The 19,448-nt window shown below is 40.0% G+C and overlaps 1 protein-coding gene across 3 annotated transcripts in view; it reads left to right on the top strand.

Annotated features, from left to right (window-relative positions):
* SPHKAP (SPHK1 interactor, AKAP domain containing) overlaps nucleotides 1-3,876 on the top strand; it is a 202,289-nt gene extending 198,413 nt beyond the window's left edge. Inside the window, exon 12 of one of the 3 annotated variants that reach the window (XM_010366559.2) lies at nucleotides 1,974-3,876. In XM_010366559.2, the coding sequence (XP_010364861.1) occupies nucleotides 1,974-2,117 (144 nt within the window). In that variant the 3' untranslated portion in view covers nucleotides 2,118-3,876. The remainder of the gene's footprint in view (nucleotides 1-1,973) is intronic. The other 2 variants (XM_010366560.2, XM_010366561.2) reach the window with 2 other exon arrangements.
* The last annotated feature ends 15,572 nt before the right edge of the window (nucleotides 3,877-19,448 follow it).

The following is a 19,448-nucleotide window of genomic DNA, read 5'->3' on the forward strand; positions in this document are numbered from 1 at the left end:
AGCCTTTTCCTAGATCTATAACCTGCAATCATTTTCGAGGAGTGCTCTTGCAGTAGAAAATTATTGAGCAACAGCCTCAAGAGATGCATGTTTAAATTATATATGTGAAAATACATTACCCAAAACTCAAGACTGAATACTTAGTAAAAGTTCATCCTCAATGATGCTAAATGTTTATCCATGTTCCAAACAGTCTTCTTGAGATCTTTGAATGTACTTGACTCACGCTTGGTCTTGCATCCCTTCTGTCATTCAGCAAATATGCATGGAGCACCTACTATGTGCAGGCATGAGATATGAAAAGATGGCTAAGATGTTGTCCTTCTGCTGGGAGATCACTGTCTGTGGTTACCATCTGCCTTCCATCTGTCTCCCTTTTCACAACATCCTAAAACTCTTTAAGACAATGTTTATGTTTCCAGGTATTAAAAATTAAGGATGTCATTTTCCAGCCTAGGAAATTGCTTTATTTTGATTCAGCCAATACAAGCCAAATGAGTACAATAAAGTACTGATTACTGTCACTGTGCAAATGTTTGGTACCATCACAGCTGGGAGAAGAAACATCATTTAACAGCAGATCTTTATGAGACAGCTTCTCAGTAATTGAAATGAATTAACATACTCAAACTGGAAAGAAATTAGCATTCCAGTCCCTGGCTGATCTCTTAAGTCTGAGCAAACAAATACCAAAAAAGAAAAAAAAAGAAAGAAAAGAAATTTAATTTTTAAAAATCCTAGGGAAAAAAAAAAAAGTCAAAGAACTAGTAACTGAACCACAATCCTCATCTTTTTAGCAAATAAGTCTCTCTTCCTCATAAAACTGCCAAATTTCCAGCCTATTTTTTTTCTCCTAGTGCTCCAAGTAAATATCAAGAACATAGAATTTACTTATCCATATTCCAAACAGTCTTCTTGAGATCTTTGAATATATTTGACTCACACTTGGTCTTGCATCCCTTCTGTTGTTCAGCAAATATGCATGGAGCACCTACTATGTGCAGGCACTTAGTTCGTCTGCCACCAAAATGCAGAAAGTTATGGTGGTAGAAAGAGCATTGGATGGAAGTGTTAGAAGACCATGATCCTACTGACAACTTTTCATCTTTCAAGCTCACATCTTTTTCATTGCAAATGCTCACATCATAGAGTTGTGACAGAACTGAATGAGATTCCACGTGTTAAAATATTTCCTGTAGTTCCTGGCTTTCATTACATGTTTCCTCAAGAAAGTACCTAAGGAGTTAGAGAGTTCTTCACACTGGACTTCATCAGTTCCATGAAGAGAACCACTTATAATTATTTCCCCATTTTTCCTCCCTTCAAGCCCTCAATTTCACTTGCAGTCCAGACTTTCTCTCTAGGTTGTGGCCGATAGAACTGGTACCAATAACCAGGTGACAAATCTAAGGTGTTTCCTCTATCTTTCCTGATCCTGTGGCTGTGGAAAGCCAGACTTTCCTGATCCTTCATCTTAGCCTGGAGGGTGAGGGAGTTGCTTCTCAGGATGGAATGAGAAACCAACAGGTGGTCCTGCTTCAAAGTTTACCACTTGATTTATTTGGCCTAAATTTACATACCCAATGAGATCTTATTTGTGACAGAAATAGAAGGGACTGGGAGCTGTAATACAGTCCTATTACAGAAAGTCTAACCCAGAAAAAAGCAGACCTGAGAAAACACTAAATATCTAAAAGACTGGCTCTTAGAAAAAGAATTAGTCTCATTCCACCTAATCCTCTGCAATCAGTGAATGGCAAACTGCTGTGAAAAAAAAAAAAAATCAGTTGATGAAGCTTGGTAATAATCTGGAATCTTTAAAAAGAAAATAGATTATCCTGGAAAACAGTCCTCTGACACTAGAGACATTTAAATAGGGACTGGAGAGCCATTGGCTTTGTGAGGGTGGTTGAATGAGGTGGCTTTCAGGACCCACTATGCTCTGTGAGCCCTAACTCTCTGTTTTATTTTAGTTTCTAGATGTCGTGCGGCTGGTTCATCAGAAGTCCTGGAAAGTGGGTGATATCTTCCATGCAGTTGTCCAGTACTGCAAAATGTATGAGGAGCAGAAGGATGGGAAACTGAGTCTCTTTGACTGGCTCTTGGAACTGGGATAAGGCAGTCTGCCCTATTGAGCATTCCTTCCCTTTATTCAGCTTAGATTACAGTGGTTTGTTCTAAATGCTCTAAACGTTCTCAAAACATCACATCACATTAGCAGAGCTATAAAACAAAAATCTGCTACTCAAATCCACTGCATACAGAATAAATCGGAGGAAAAGCAAAATATAGGTCTGTTCAAATTCATACAACTTGTGAGTGAGTTCCAAAGACCTTGGATTAGAAGGGCTGGACAAAGAGAAATTTCAATGGGGCCCAAATTAGAAGGCTTATAATGAGACCCAGTCTCCAGGAAAACAACGCTCACATATGTTTAATCATATAAAATGATTTGTAATGTCTCTAATTAACAAACTCGGTGGTCAAAATAATTTTTAAAAGTATTCTGTAACCTATATTTTACTTTTTCTGATTATGTTAAGGGGCTGCCAGCCCAGGGAAATACTTAAGATATGGGTGAGAAATCCCCAGGCTTTTATACAAAAGATTTCCACCTTCAAACCAATGTCAGTGGACATTGATAAAAGGATAGCAGCGTCCCCTACTGAGGTGATTTCCTTTATTCCCTGCAGCCCACTGATAAATATCCCACTTCTCCCAAATAGTGTCTGGGCTCCCAGCTAAGCAGAAAACTAGTGTCAATTGGCATCCAACTGAAGAAGAGGAAAATAAAAGATTGTCTTGTTTCCATCCCTGTATTACTTGGGTAACATGATCACATAATTCTTATCCTAAAGGAAAGCTCTCATATTAAAAAAAAAAAAAAAAAAAAAAAAAAGTCTTTTCAGATAAAATCTGCTTGTGTCTCGAATAATATGACATACAAACTTCTACTTTATTTTATTGTAAATTATAAAGAGATTATTGTCTTAAATAATATATTGAGTTAGCTTTGAGCTTCCTAACTTATGAAGAGAGTGTTGTCTAAAGTCACATATTGACATCGAGCTCATGGCTTGTTTCATCACGTGTGTGTTGGTAGCTGTACAGCAGACACGCCACTCCAGTGACATTTATGACAGAAGCAGGGTCATGGTCTCGTATTTGACATGATCAGTTAGGATCATAGACTTTCCCTGACTCGTGGATATTAACCTTGAATTGGGGGAAAAGAAGATTTTGTCACATTTTAGTTATTTTAATAACAGAGATTTACTCTTTTGAAAAATAAAGGTATCTAATATCCCTTAATAAGTCTTCTTTCCTTCCAAATAATGACCTACACGGATTTTATTTTCTCGATCAAAGAGGTGTTTATTAAGGATTTCTGGATATACTATACTTTTACTCTATTTTTCAAGACCACAAAGTAATTTTAAATGTCAGCAGGTTCTCATACATGAATGCTGGCCTCACCTACTCTACCATCCACATTTTGAAATGCAAAGAAAGCTCCCTTGTAAGCCATCCTTCCTTCCCCACTCCCATCCTAGGATAGTTGCCCAGTGCTCAGTAGGCATTTATTATTGAAATAGTCCAAATTTAGGTTATTATGCTTAATTTGACACAATAAGCAAATGCCCAGTTTTAAAATATATCCATCAATTCATGCTGAAATGTGCTTCTTTGTGCTATCAAATGGAATAGAATACACTTATTTTTTAAACAATCCCAGAATATTGTGTGTAGCCTTTTGTTGTGCTTGAATAAACGTTTACTTATCTTACAAAGCACAAATACTGGATTGTAACCATGTGATGAAGTTATCTATGTTGTACCTCACATTGCAAATTAATCAATAAATCTCTGTTGTCAGATTGTCAATTATTTTTTCTGCAAGAGCTTTAAGCACCTCATAGGAAAAACAGTCACGGTACAATTGGATAAAGGCCTATATATTCCTTAGAAAATGTTTTGTTGTCCTGCTAATATTTATTGGAAAACGTAAATGTTCTTGGCTTCGTTTGTTAAAATCAGTAATATTCATGGAAATCAGTTTCTCAAACTTGGCACTATTGACATTTGGGAGTACATCACTCTTTGTTGCAAAGGGTTATCCTGAATATTGTGACATGTTTAGCAACATCCCTGGCCTCTACCCACTAGATGCTAGTAACCACCCCCTCACAGTTACAATAACCAAAAATATTCCCAGCCTTGCCAAATGTCCCCTGGAGGCCAAAATCATCACTGGTTGAGGACCACTGTTGTCAAGAATGCATTGAAGGACCAGGCCTTAGTCTCTATGAGGTCTTAAAGGAGGAGGTGCCTTCAGCCATCTAGGGAATCCCCATAAGAAGCCTGAAAACCGGGTATTTCCCTACCCAAGACCCATAGAGTGTGGCTTTTGCCTTAAATCTGGGGAATAGGAGAAAGAGGCACAAGACAGACAAGGAGTCTAGAAACCTGGGGATAAACCAACCTAGACTCAACTAAACTCAAAGTAAACTCATTGGGGTTAGGGGTAAGTGAATGATGCTCTTTGAATTCAGGAAATAAACTATTAGAGTATATGCAAATAGAACATTGAGAATCATGGGCACTTTGTTTTATAATAAGGAGGCATGAACATGCTTTGAATTCTGCAGTCAGCCAGGGGATATTGTTAAATAAAAATAAACTCTGTACATTAGCAAAGAGAGGCTTTATTTACACCGATTATGGCAAGTGGGGTTGGGGGACTCTTTCAGTGGAGGATGGAACTATTGCAATAACAAGAATGCTCCAACCACAAGATCTGCAAATGTGTTAAGGGTTAGGCAAAAAGGAGTTTTTTGTTTGTTTTGTTAGAAAGAGATGTAAATAAGGCTAGAATGAACCAGGAATGGGGAATGGGATGGACAGGGTGAGCCAGTGAGGTGGCATGATCACACAGTAGATTAGAGAATGTTTTATCCCGAGATCAGCCTGGTCTCAGGAAGGGGCCTCTTCGGGAAGGGCTGTATGCTGGATCATACTGAGAAGGGGCCAACATTCAGGAACCAAGGAAAGGAGAGAAGCTTAACTAAAGTTTAGTTACAAGCGCTTGTTCCAGTTCGTCAGTGGGTACAGTTTGGCTAATTCTTTATGAGATAATAAACAAGAATTTGGAGGGTCTGTGTCTGGCCTTGTTAGAAGTAAACCAGAGAGTGACCCACGAGTCTTAAGTCATCCGCAGAAAGATGATTCCTTGCACTAAGCTATTTCTGGAACATACTGGTTGGGGGAATTTCCCTAACCATGGCTGTTTACTAGCATCTCAGTTGTCCATATCAAAGACTCAGCAGATAGTCCTTAGGAAACCATTGTCCTTGACATCTTCTTGGGACACATTGTCTTCCTTTCACAGTGTAAGTGCATGTCCCTTCATTTAAAAAACATTTTCCTTGGAACTATTGAGCGTTGGGTACCATGCTAGACAGTTGGAATGAAGAGCTGAATTACGCGGCACGGCACTTAGGAGTTCACAGACTATAGGGGAAATGTACACATCAAAGTCTAACAGAACAACATAATAATGGCTATAATGCAACTCTATACGGACTGGCAAGGCAGGGAACCCTGGGGAATATTCATTGCTACATGGTGGAGAGAATATTTGTGCTCAGCTTTTGGGGTATGAGGGAGTCATTTAATAAGTAGGGAGAAGAGACCCCCAAACTGCAGAAGAGAGGGCATTCAGAGCAGAAGGATCATGAGCAGCAGTCTGGATATGCAGCCTGAGCCACAGCTGGAAATTTGATGCAATCATAACACAGCTATGAGCTGAGGGAGGCACCAGGTGTGAAGCTGGGAATAGAAATCAAAGCCACATTTTAAGAGGCTTTCCATCTGTGCGAAGGAGTCCAAAATAGATTCTTTTTTATCCCCCCATAGAGACAGAGTCTTGCTATGTTGCCCAAGCTGGTCTTAAACACCTGGCTTCAAGCAATCCTCCTGCCTTAGCCTCCCAAAGTGCTGAGACTACAAGCATAAGCCACTCTATTTGTCCCAAAATGTATTATTTGAGCATGAATCCTTTTAATCAAAGGAGATGGAAAATCAGAGGTACATGTAAGAAAAATTATATATAATATGAATGAATGTGTGTGAATTGTATAAATTATATGAATTAATGAATGTTTGAATTATATCTAATATGAATGGATGTATATAATTTTTGATTATATACAATATGAATGAATACATGTGTGGGCCACTGAGTTCTAGCTTTAATTTGAGATAATACCATGGAAGACAGCTTTGTTCATGGGCATATTCACGGTAGAGGGGCTCCCTCACAGTTCTACGACTTGTTCTTCTCATACAGCACTCTGCACCAGGTGTCTCCAAGACCGACCTCAGATGGAAGGATCCGTCTGATATGCTAGAAGGTTATGCTGGAAGGATCCACAGGATTCAGAAGCCATGTTTCCACAGTTATGATTTATCACAGCAAAAATGGATGCATTAAGCTCAGCAAGGGGAAAGGGCACATAGAGCAAAGTCCAGGAGAAATAAATGCAAGCTTCCGGGTGTCCCTTCTCAGTCGAGTTGCGCAGGATGCACTTAACTCTCCAATAATGATACATGACAACACAGGCAAAGTGTCGCCAACCGGGGAAGCCTTAGCGTCCAGGTTGGTGCTGGAGGTCAGCCATGTAGGCTTGCAGCATCCACGGGACTGACCTCAGCTACTCATGCTCCAGCCTCCACTACACACCAAAAATGGATGTTTATGATACATCTGTTATTAGGTAAATTATGTGGTCAAAGTGGTATAGCATGGCCCAAGGCCTCAGGCATACAAAACACTCTTACCAGGCAGAACATTCCCAAGGCTCAGTGCTTAGCTCTTAGGAACCAGCCAAAAGTCAGTCCTGGAAATAGACCTCTTTGGGGAATGTGCAGGGTTGGAACAACCCAGGCATCATGAGTTAACCCTTTCCTGCACAAGCAGTTATCACCATCTGCCTTTTAGCATGGTACATTGTGTACAGGTGGTCTCCGTTGCTGATTGTGAATTCCTGGAGGATGAAACCACATTTTACTCATCTATGAATTCCGCCATGGTCCCTAGCACAATAGCAGATGTTATGTAGACCTGGAAAACGAATAGGTCTTGGGGAACTGAGGCCTTGGTTTATATCTGATAAAGTTCAGCCATTAATTCTAAAACTACAGTTTTATTTTTATGTTCTTCTTAGCTTATTAGAGACTGCTACCTGGCATATAAATCTGCTCAGAATTTCTTATGAAATTAATTTTGGATTCAGGCAAGTGAAGTGTTCTACAAACATTTGCGTGTTATTGGAATTGTATAAGAATGTTTGACCTAAAATATTTTAATACCACAAAACTGAGAATATTTTAGGGGTATTAGAATGAATTTCAGTGATATTCAGGACATTGCCAGCAGAACTTGGAGCCAATTGAGTGCAGGCAGGTTCAAATGAAATGAACAGAGGAAGGAAAACATCCTTTGAGCCTCCCTTGCTCCCAGCAAAACTTGTTTGTGCACAAACAAACAAAATGTTAATCCATCTTTATTGTTGCAGAGATCCTTTCACCAACTAAATTTTTCCTGAATAATTCCTTCAAAAATGCCCTCTCGAAAGTCCTCTAATTTCCCATTCTTCCTTTCAGTGTTCACAGCTCCTTTCTGCAAAAAGGGAAGGGAAGGCCTTCTGTTCCTTGGAGATGGCCTTCCATTAAACAACTATCAATATGTTTTTATCTCTTTTTGGAAGATTCCCACCACTTTGTTGAACTCCATCCCATTACTATACCCTTCATTCTGTCAGTTTCTGGTCCAGAACCTGCCAGGGACTCCTGATTTTACAATGATGCTCTGAGCACTCAAAACCCAGGTGCAAAGATTGTTTTATGGCAAATTGTGATGTCCTTGGGCTAAGTATCTGGCCCAAATATTTATATGCACACAACCCGTCTCTCTCTTAGCTTGTCATAAACAACAGCATGCGGGACAGATAAAGCAGAAACAAGAGTTTCTGTTCTTCCAGAGGAAGGTAGAATTAATGGCTCTTTGTTGAGACAGCATAAAGGTGGATGAAACCAAGACAGCCTCTAGCTTTAAGTGCCGTGGATCCTTCTCCAGGCCCATGTGTGACATTTGTGAAGGATACTCTTGCCGACTATTTCAAGCAACAGGACAGAATTATTTTAAACCTGACAATATTTTTAGTAATCAGGGCAATAGACCACATGTTGACCTTTTAGGAAATGCACAGAAATGCCAAAAAAAAAAAAAAACCACCTCATTGAATTAGATCAGTTATTACCCTCTGTATTTTTGACAGCAGAATCTTATTTTAAATTTTCATTGCAGGGTTATAGTATTGGAGAGTTCTAGGCTCTCCAATGTATTTACCAAATGTTTTTGATACTTCATTTTTAATCTATGTTTTAATATAACAAGTAAAGTGCGTGAATAATCTGATACATGAGACCATTTCTAACTGAACATTTTGTACACTGCTGTCTGCCAGAGAGATGATACCAAGGAAGGAGTAAAACAATGGTCTGGGGTGTGGTAAGCCACGTGAAGGTTAGAAGAGGCTTGTTCCTAAACATCCAGGAACAGTTTGTTTCTTTGTTTTCTAAATGCCTGGAGCAAGAGGCAGAGAAATCAAATTTTGAATAATTATTCCCAAAGAGGTCAGGAAAACTCTGAGAGTGTTGAGTGAGACAAAGAAAAAATGTAGCTACAATTCTTAACATTTTTATGGCTTAGGCTTTTATTAGTCCTTTCTCATGCCGCTAAAAGGACATACCTGAGACTACGTAATTTATAAAGGAAAGTAGTTTGACTCACAGTTCCACGGGGGTGGGGAGGCCTCAAGAAACTTACAATCACGGTGGAAAGGGAAGCAAACTGTCCTTCTTCATATGGCGGCAGCAAGGAGACGTGCAGAGCGAAGCTGGGGTGGGGACAAGCCCCTTATAAAACCATCAGATCTCGTGAGAACTCACGTACTATCATGAGAACAGCATGGAGGTCACTGCCCCCATGATTCAATTACCTCCCACCAGGTCCCTCCTACAACACATGGGGATTATGGGAGCTATAATTCAAGATGATTTGGGTGAGGACACAGCTAAACCATATCGAGGCTCTTTTGAAAACCTGAGAAAAGCTGCAAATACACAAAATTTAGGGGTTATTGGTAGAACTTCAGGGAGCTGTTCAAGCCTTCTACATAACTCAGTTCTAGTTTCTAAATAGTAGGGCTCATGTCTTCTTCATTTGCTTTCACCTTCCAGATCCTACCTCTGGTTCCTATCCTCAATTCTTGTTTGTTTGAAGAAACCCCACCCTCATTTATGAGGAAGGCAGATCAAAAAAGTCAGATTCTGACCAGAATGAATGCTATTTTAAAGGTTTTTGGTTTTTTGTGTGTGTGGAACATGTTCTCATCAAGATCATTACAGAAATGCAAATTAAAACCACAATGAGACATCACCAGTCAGAATGGCTATTATTAAAAAGTCAGGGCGGGCATTGTGGCTCATACCTGTAATCCCAGCACTTTGGGAGGCTGGGGCAGGCAGATCACTTGAGGTCAGGAATTCAAGACCAACCTGGCCAACACAGTGAAACCTTGTTTCTACTAAAAATACAAAAATTAGCTGAGTGTGGTGGAGCGTGCCTGAAATTCCAGCTACTTGGGAGGCTGAGGCAGGAGAATTGCTTGAACTCAGGAGACAAAGGTTGCAGTGAGCCGAGATTGCGCCACTACACTCTAGACTGGGTGACAGAGTGAGACTCCATCTCAAAAAAAAAAAAAAAAAAAAAAGAGGTCAGAAAATAATAGATGCTGGCAAGGTTGTGGAAAAAATCTCATTCCGTTCATTAGCCACTCATTCCACCAATACTTATTCAACACCAAGCACGCTAAGCACTGTTCTAGATGATGCAAAGAAATGCAATGGAGAACAGAGAGTGTTTTTGACATTTGAGAATTTTCACTCTAGTAAAGGATATAAATGATGGGCTGTAACAAAAATATATTAATAATATATAAAACTTAGTTGGGCATATAGCATCAATAAAAAATGCTGGGAAAAAAACTTTAATTTAAAAGCAGAGTAAGGATTATAGGGTAGTGAAAAGTGTTCATTAGGACACGCCTCCCCTCAGTGGTTCCAAGGGCCTTTTAGTAAATTTGAAAGTTCTTGAAGAAGTCCAAGAGTGTCACTTGAGATGGCCCCTGAGGACTGACTCGCTAGTCAATCTCAGCGTGTGATTGCTGGTACCAAGTAAAGAGGTGGTGAGAAAGCCAGCTATTACCTGCACTTCATCAACTGAGAGGGTCTGTGCTTGCTTGTTATAACCGTGAGAACAATGCTGGGAGCGGGGATGAAAGAGTAAACTATATATCAAAGGACAGTAGTGTACACGGAGACAACACATCTCTATTCTTTGGACAGTTTTTCCTCTCAGCCCCATGTCTCTTTGGTGACATATTTTTCCCACCTTCATTCTCTCCTGACGTTTTCCAGCTGTCTTCAGCTCTTTCTGTCTCCACATGCTGCATTTGTTTGCCCTGTGCTGCCACATGGGTGGGTGACACAGAAGTGCAGGTTGCCTGAGTCATGGGGTCTCACCCTTCAGAATGTCAAGGGCAACACCACCATCGCTGGAACTCCCCTGATTGATGAATAAACAACATTTGAAAATAAACAAATTTGGCCAGGCACAGTGGCTCACATCTGTAGTCCCAGCACTTTGGGAGGCCAAGGCAGGTGGATCGCCTGAGGTCAGGAGTTCAAGATAAGCCTGGCCGACATGGTAAAACCCTGTCTCTACTAAAAATACAAAAATTAGCTGGGCATGGTGGTGGGTGCCTATAATCCCAGCTACTGGGGAGGCTGAGGCAGGAGAATTGCTTGAACCAGGGAGGCAGAGGTCGCAGTGAGCCAAGTCCATGCCATTGCACTCCAACCTGGGCAACAAGAGTAAAACTGCATCTCAAAAAACTAGTAATGAAAAATAAATTTATTCATGGAAGAAAATGAAGTTTCCTGACTCAGCATGGAGGTTTTGGCCAGCCCTTCAGTTAAGATAGCGACATCCACTAATGAGTATCTCACAGAAGTCCCAGAAGGGTCAACTTCTAATAGTTCTGGAAAAGCAGGACAGCTTTGACAAGAAGCTCCCTGATGCTAATTAGTCGGTGTTTTATTAATGATTTCTTCCTCTGCACTCCTTGCTCAGGTCCATGTACTTAACTGAATGTGGGGGGAAAAATTGAATGTAACTTTATAGGTAAGCAAATCAAGATGCAGAGATTTGAGAGGACCCGAGCAAGGAAGCAGAGACAGCAACAAGTAGCATTTATGTGAGCACTTGCTCCGTGTTCCAGACACTATTTGAAGTGCCGTACATGTATCGACTGATTTACTCTCCGCCATAGCTAACTGAAGTAGGTTATCACCTTGTTATTGAAAAACTTGGGGCACAAAGAGAATAAGTGGCTTGCTTAAGGTCACAGAGCCAGAACCAGGCAGAGCAGGATTGATCTCAGGCAGATCAGTCTCTGAGGCTGCACTCTTAACTTCTGCTGCAAGGTTGTTAATTGGCACAAGTTGGAGGCATGAGAAGCAAGGGAGGTCAGAGGACAGACAATGCAGAGAGAAAAAGAAGCAGAGTCACAACCCACAAATCATTCTTTCTCGATTGTACTATGTATTTTCTCAGCCACCATGACTTTTCTAAAATAAGAAGAGAGAACAGTGAATAAAACTGTGTTACTTACTTGACATTGAGCACAATTAAGGCAGGGAAAGTGGAGCTGACGGCTATTTATACAGTTGGGTTGACTGTTTGAGAGCACTCCTAGGGAAGGAGCCTGTACTTCTAGACCATTCATATAAGCTGCCTCCAGGCACAAACACTGCATTTAACTGCAACATGTAAAGATGCCCTCAATCTGGAAGAACACCAGGTTATGTTATCCAAAACTTTTTAAAATTTAAAATAAATGTTTCTTCTTAAGGCACCAAAAAAAAAAAAAAAAAAAAAAACTGTTTAGCTTCCCTCATAATGCTTTTAGAAGTATTTTTAAAATGTTATATTATATTTAACCTTTAAAATGCTATATTATATTAAACACTCAATGAATAATGCTGTGCCATTCATCTGTTCAAAATGGAAAATTAAGCAGCAAACCAAAAAGCAGAATTGTTCAGTGAATCGCAGAGGAAGCGTGCACGAGCCAAATACGCAGCACGGGAAGAATGAACAGATCCTAAACACACTGGGAGATGAATTTCAAATTCTCTTTTTAGAACTTGACTCCAGGAGGCAGCGAGAAAAGAGAAAAAGTAACAGGAGGTTATTTTTCAAAGTAACAAATGCCAACGTGAATTCATTACACGTCTAGGAGTTCGAGGAATCTTCCCTTCCGACAGGCCAATGGAAAGAGGGTATGAACAACGTCACCACAGTACACAGACCTGTTGGTCACTGTGGGTCACTAATTACACCCTGAAAATGACAACCGTCCTGTCCCAATCTGGGCATTGATAGTGACTGTGAGTAGTGGAGGGGATCTTTGGCATGAAGCAATGCAAAGAAAACTGGTCACACTGCCAAGGGCCGCATGGGTCATTGCCAACATGGAAGCCGATGATTGTCGCATACGGTGACACCATGTGGTAGAGGCTTTTGGCCCCCTAGTCAGCAGCATGCCTTCTCTCTCTCCTTTTTACCTTTTTTTTTTTTTTTTTTTTTTTTTTTGGTAGGCATCCACCTTCCTGAACATAACCTATGTGATACAAGAGAAGCTGACGCCATCCCAGCTCCCAGCGTGGATGCAGGCTGGACCGAGCTCAGCAGAGTCTTCCCTTACCAGAGCGTTGAGCCCAGAAATAGACATGGGACCTACATTGTCCCAATCTGAAGGGAAGGAATCACACAGAAGGCTCTAGCTCTTTCTCCCTCTGTCTTTGTCTCTATTTCTTTCACTCTTTCACTCTTTTTCTCTTTCTCTTCGTTTCTCTCTCTTTCTCTGTTTCCAACTTTCTCTGTTTCCATTCTCTGTTTCCAATGTCTCTCTCTCCCCTCTTGCTCCAACTCCCTGGGAATAGTGAACAAGGAATCATTTCCTCGGCAGACAGCTTGCAAATGTAAATGGTTTATTAAACAACTCAAATTATGTGAGGCAGACAAAAATATGATGCATTTTTAAATTTTGCGAACTATGAGGCCAATCGTATTCTGTTAAATCTCTTTTCTGCCGTTCTATTATGAATCTATGGTAGATCCCATATATTCCGGTCACTTGCATTACTAAAATTCCAGTCCGTCTAATCCCATTTATAGACTTGGCTTTGGCACGCAGCTAATCATTGTTGTCTGCCTTTCCTAAGCACCTGGCTGGCTTTGGCCTGAGGAGCTCGAAATAGGAAGAGGGGCAGTGTCTGTGATTCTGTTCTTCTGCCTTCTCTAGTTATATTTCCACTAGTAGTGGGCACTGGGGAGCCGGAAGAGAAATAGAGCAAATTTTTCTTTCTTTATCTGGAAGTGCAACTGCAATTCTCTGATAGCCATGATTGCTTCCCTATTTAATACAATTGCTGGAAATGTTCTCCTTGGGACAGAAAGCTAAATGTCTCCCATCTCATGAATATGTGTGTGAATTGTGTGGAGGCCCCTGTGGGGTCACTTCTTTACCATTTCTCTGATGTGGGAGACACAACCCCAACTCGAGCTTTACCCCTTCTCCCTGTAGCTGATGACCCTGCAACCCCATTTTCCATTCCCCCCAGTACCCAATGGGCAGCCCTCATGGGCAGGATACCCACAAAACTTCTCAAGCACAGTGTGATGGTTAATTTTATGTGTCAGTTTGACTGGGTTAAGGGATACGCAGCTAGGAAAAACATTACATCTCATGAGTCTGCCACAGTGTTTCTGGAAAAGATATACATTGTAATCAGCAGACTGCATAATGAATATCCACCTCACCGATGTGGGCAGGCATCACCCAATCCATTGAGGACCTAAATAGAACAAAAAGGTGAAGGAAGGGAAAGATATCCATCTTCCTGAAATCACCTATGCAAAATTGTGACAGACAAATCTGACATAGCTGACTGTATCTTGCTTCTGACCACCCAGCTGTCCTTGGTCATTCTTGGTCATAGGCCCAGCTGACTTTGGGAGGAATTTATAGTATAACTTTGAAGCAGGAATAATAAAGTCCCTCCCTAAAAAAAAAAAAAATTTACCTCCCTTTTCCAGGGCTGAAATCACCTTTATTTTCATTTTTTATGTATTTATTTTTGAGACAGAGACCCAATCTCTCACCCAGGCCAGAGTACACTGGCGTCATCACACCAAACTGCAGCCTTGATCTCCTGGGCTCAAGCAATTCTCCCACCTCAGCCTCCTAAGTAGCTGGGACTACAGATGTGTGCCACCATGACTGGCTTTTTTTTCTTTTTGGAGAGACAGGGTCCTACTGTGTTGCCCAGGTTGGTCTTGAACTCTAAGGCTCAAGTGGTCCCTGTTGCCTTGGCCTCCCAAAGTGCTGGGATTACAGGTGTGAGCCAACATGCCTGTTCTGAATTGCTTTTGTAAGACTGTGAAAGAGCACAAGATTAGCTTTATGGAAGGGGCATGAATTCGGCTAAACTGTAGGCATAGTTTCTATAGTCTTAGGAGTCATGTGGCTCTGCTCATATGATTTGTAACTTCCCCAGTTGCTCCTATAGATAACATCACTATTGTAAAATCTAAGATTGACTTTTTGAGATATTTTTTAGACTGATTCCATCACCACCAGGCCTGCCTTACAAAAGCTCATGAAGGAAGCACTAAACATGGAAAGGAACAACCAGTACCAGCCACTGCAAAAACATGCCAAATTGTAAAGACTATTGACGCTAGGAAGAAACTGCACCAACTAATGGGCAAAATAACCAGCTAACATCATAATGACAGGATCAGATTCACAAATAACAATATTAACCTTAAATGTAAATGGGCTAAAAGACAGAGATTAAAAGACAATTAAAAGACAGAGACTGGCAAATTGGATAAAGAGTCAAGACCCATCAGTCTGCTGTATTCAGGAGACACATCTCACATGCAAAGACACACATAGGCTCAAAATAAAGGGATGGAGGAAGATCTACCAAAGCAAATGGAGAACATAAAAAAGCAGGGGTTGCAATACTAGTCTCTGATAAAACACTTTAAACCATCAAAGATCAAAAGAGACAAAGAAGGACATTACATAATGGTAAAGGGATTAATTCAACAGGAAGAGCTAACTATCCTAAATATATATGCACCCAATACAGGAGCATCCAGATTGATAAAGCAAGTCCTTAGAGACTTACAAAGAGACTTAGACTCCCATACAATAATAATGGGAGACTTCAACACCCCACTGTCAACATTAGACAGATCAACGAGACAGAAAGTTAACAAGGATATCCAGGACTTGAACTCAGCTCTGCATCAAGTGGACCTAATAGACATTTACAGAACTCTCTACCCCAAATCAACAGAATATACATTCTTATCAGCAGCACATCACACTTATTCCAAAATTGGCCACATAGTTGAAAGTAAAGCACTCCTCAGCAAATGTAAAACAACAGAACTCATAACAAACTGTCTCTCAGACCACAGTATAATCAAATTAGAACTCAGGATTAAGAAACTTTCTCAAAATCACACAACTACATGGAAACTGAACAACCTGCTCCTGAATGACTACTGGGTACATAATGAAATGAAGGCAAAAATAAAGATGTTCTTTGAAACCAATGAGAACAAACACACAACGTACCAGAATCTCTGGGACATATTTAAAGCAGTGTGTAAAGGGAAATTATAGCACTAAATGCCCACAACAGAAAGCAGGAAAGATCTAAAATTGACAACCTAACATCACAATTAAAAGAACTAGAGAAGCAAGAGCAAACAAATTCAAAGCTAGCAGAAGGCAAGAAATAACTAAGATCAGAGCAGAACTGAAGGAGCTAGAGACACAAAAAACCCTTCAAAAAATCAATGAATCCAGGAGATAGTTTTTTTTAAAGATCAACAAAATTGATAGACCAATAGCAAGACTAATGAAGAAAAAGAGAAGAATCAAATAGACACAACAAAAAATGATAAAGGGGATATCACCACCGATCCCACAGAAACACAAACTACCATCAGAGAATACTATAAACACCTCTACGCAAATCAACTAGAAAATCTAGAAGAAATGGATAAATTCCTGGACACATACACCCTTCCAAGACTAAACCAGGAAGAATTTGAATCTCTAAATAGACCAATAACAGGCTCTGAAATTGAGGCAATAATTAATAGCCTACCAACCAAAAAAAGTCCAGAACCAGATGGATTCACAGCCGATTTCTACCAGAAGTACAAAGAGGAGCTGGTACCATCCCTTCTGAAATGATTCCAATCAATAGAAAAAGAGGAAATCCTCCCTAACTCATTTTATGAGGGCAGCATCATCCTGATACCAAAGCCTGGCAGAGACACAACAAAAAAACAGAATTTTAGACCAATATCACTGACGAACATCAATGCAAAAATCTTCAATCAAATACTGGCAAACTGAATCCAGCAGCACATCAAAAAGCTTATCTACCACGATCAAGTCAGCTTCATCTCTGGGATGTAAGGCTGGTTCAACATACGCAAATCAATAAACATAACCCATCACATAAACAGAACCAAAGACAAAAACCACATGATTATCTCAATAGATGCAGAAAAGGTCTTTGACAAAATTCAACAGCCCTTCATGCTAAAAAGTCTCAATAAACTAGGTATTCATGGAACGTAGCTCAAAATAATAAGAACTATTTATGACAAACCCACAGCCAATATCATACTGAATGAGCAAAAACTGGAAGCATTCCCTTTGAAAACCAGCACAAGACAAGGATGCCCTCTCTCACCACTCCTAGTCAACATAGAAGTTCTGGTCAAGGCAATCAGGCAAGAGAAAGAAATAAAGGGTATTCAATTAGGAAAAGAGGAAGTCGAATTGTCCCTGTTTGCAGATGACATGATTGTATATTTAGAAAACCTCATCGTCTCAGTCCAAAATCTCCTTAAGCTGATAAGCAACTTCAGCAAAGTCTCAGGATACAAAATCAATGTGCAAAAATCACAAGCATTCCTATACAACAATAACAGGCAAACAGACAGCCAAATCATGAGTAAACTCCCATTCACAATTGCTACAAAGAGAATAAAATACCTAGGAATCCAACTTACAAGGGATATGAAGGACCTCTTCAAGGAGAACTACAAAACACTGCTCAATTAAATAAAAGAGGACACAAATAAATGGAAGAACATTCCATGCTCATGGATAGGAAGACTCAATATCGTGAAAATGGCCATACTGCCTAAGGTCATTTATAGATTCAATGCCATCCCCATCAAGCTACCAATGACTTTCTTTACAGAATTGGCAAAAACTACTTTAAAGTTCATATGGAACCAAAAAAGAACCCACATTGCCAAGACAATCCTAAGCCAAAAGAACAAAGCTGGAGGCATCACACTACCTAACTTTAAACTATACTACAGACTACAGTAACCAAAACAGCATGGCACTGGTACCAAAACAGAGATATAGACCAATGGAACAGAACAGAGGCCTCAGAAATAACACCACCCATCTACAGCCATCTGATCTTTGACAAACCTGACAAAAACAAGAAATGGGGAAAGGATCCCCCATTTAATAAATGGTGCTGGGAAAACTGGCTAGCCATATGTATAAAGCTGAAACTGGATCCCTTACTTACACCTTATACCAAAATTAATTCAAGATAGATTAAAGACTTAAATGTTAGACCTAAAACCATAAAAACTTTAGAAGAAAACCTAGGCAACACCATTCAGGGCATAGGCATGTGCAAGGACTTCATGACTAAAACACCAAAAGCAATGGCAACAAAAGCCAAAACTGACAAATGGGACCTAATTAAACTAAAGAGCTTCTGCACAGCAAAAGAAACTACATCAGAGTGAACAGGCAACGTACAGAATAGGAGAAAATTTTGGCAATCTACTCATCTGACAAAGGGCTAATATCCAGAATCTACAAAGAACTTAAACAAATTTACAAGAAAAAAAAACAACCCCATCAAAAAGTGGGCAAAGGATATGAACAGACACTTCTCAAAAGAAGATATTTATGCAGCCAACAGACACGTGAAAAAATGCTCATCATCACTGGCCATCAGAGAAATGCAAATCAAAACCACAATGAAATACCATCTCATGCCGGTTAGAATGGCAATCATTGAAAAGTCAGGAAATAACAGATGCTGGAGAGGATATGGAGAAATAGAAATACTTTTACACTGTTGGTGGGAGTGTAAATTAGTTCAACCATTGTGAAAGACAATGTGGCCATTCCTCAAGGATCTAGAACTAGAAACACCATTTGACCCAGAGATCCCATTACTGGGTATAGACACAAAGGATCATAAATCATGCTATTATAAAGACACATGCACACGTATGATGGTTGTGGCACTATTCACAGTAGCAAAGACTTGGAACCAATCAAAATGTCCATCAGTGATAGACTGGATTAGGAAAATGTGGCACATATACACCATAAAATACTATGCAGCCATAAAAAAGGATGAGTTCATGTTCTTTGCAGGGACATGGATGCAGCTGGAAACCATCATTCTCAGCAAACCATGACGAGGACAGAAAACCAAACACTGCATGTTCTCACTCATAGGTGGGAATTTAACAGTGAGAACACTTGGACACAGGGCAGGGAACATCACACACCGGGGCGTGTCATGGGGTGGGGGAAAGGGGGAGGGATAGCATTAGGAGATATACCTAATATAAATGACGAGTTAATTGGTGCAGCAAAACAACATGGCACATGTATATCTATGTAACAAACCTGCACGTTGTGCACATGTACCCTAGAACTTAAAGTATAATAAATAAAAAAGAAAACAAAATTAGCTCAGAGCAGTCTGAGCTACAATGAGGTATGAAAAATGTATCAGGCCCAGAGTGGCATCAGTATGAGACTTGAATCTCGACCTCCTCCACATACACATGTATGCCTAGGGTCAATTGTTTAAAGGCATTTTGCTGTTTATTGTCTTAGAGTTGCATAAAGTGACCCTCACCCATTATCTTCGTGTTCCTGAAATTTGTAATACAAAGAACAATGTATAGCCAATCAATAGTTTATGTTATTTTAATGAATCAATGTGAGAACTGTCCCCTATTTATTCCTTTAGAAACCCACTTATAACTGCTGTTAATTGGACAATATATTCAGGGCAATTTGAATCTGTTTCTCCTGTGTTGTGGTCTTCAAATTTGGCCCAAAAATACCCTCTAATTATATTAATTTTGCCTCAGTTTCTTT

This window comes from Rhinopithecus roxellana, chromosome 14, assembly GCF_007565055.1.
Source record: "Rhinopithecus roxellana isolate Shanxi Qingling chromosome 14, ASM756505v1, whole genome shotgun sequence".
Taxonomy (NCBI): domain Eukaryota; kingdom Metazoa; phylum Chordata; class Mammalia; order Primates; family Cercopithecidae; genus Rhinopithecus; species Rhinopithecus roxellana.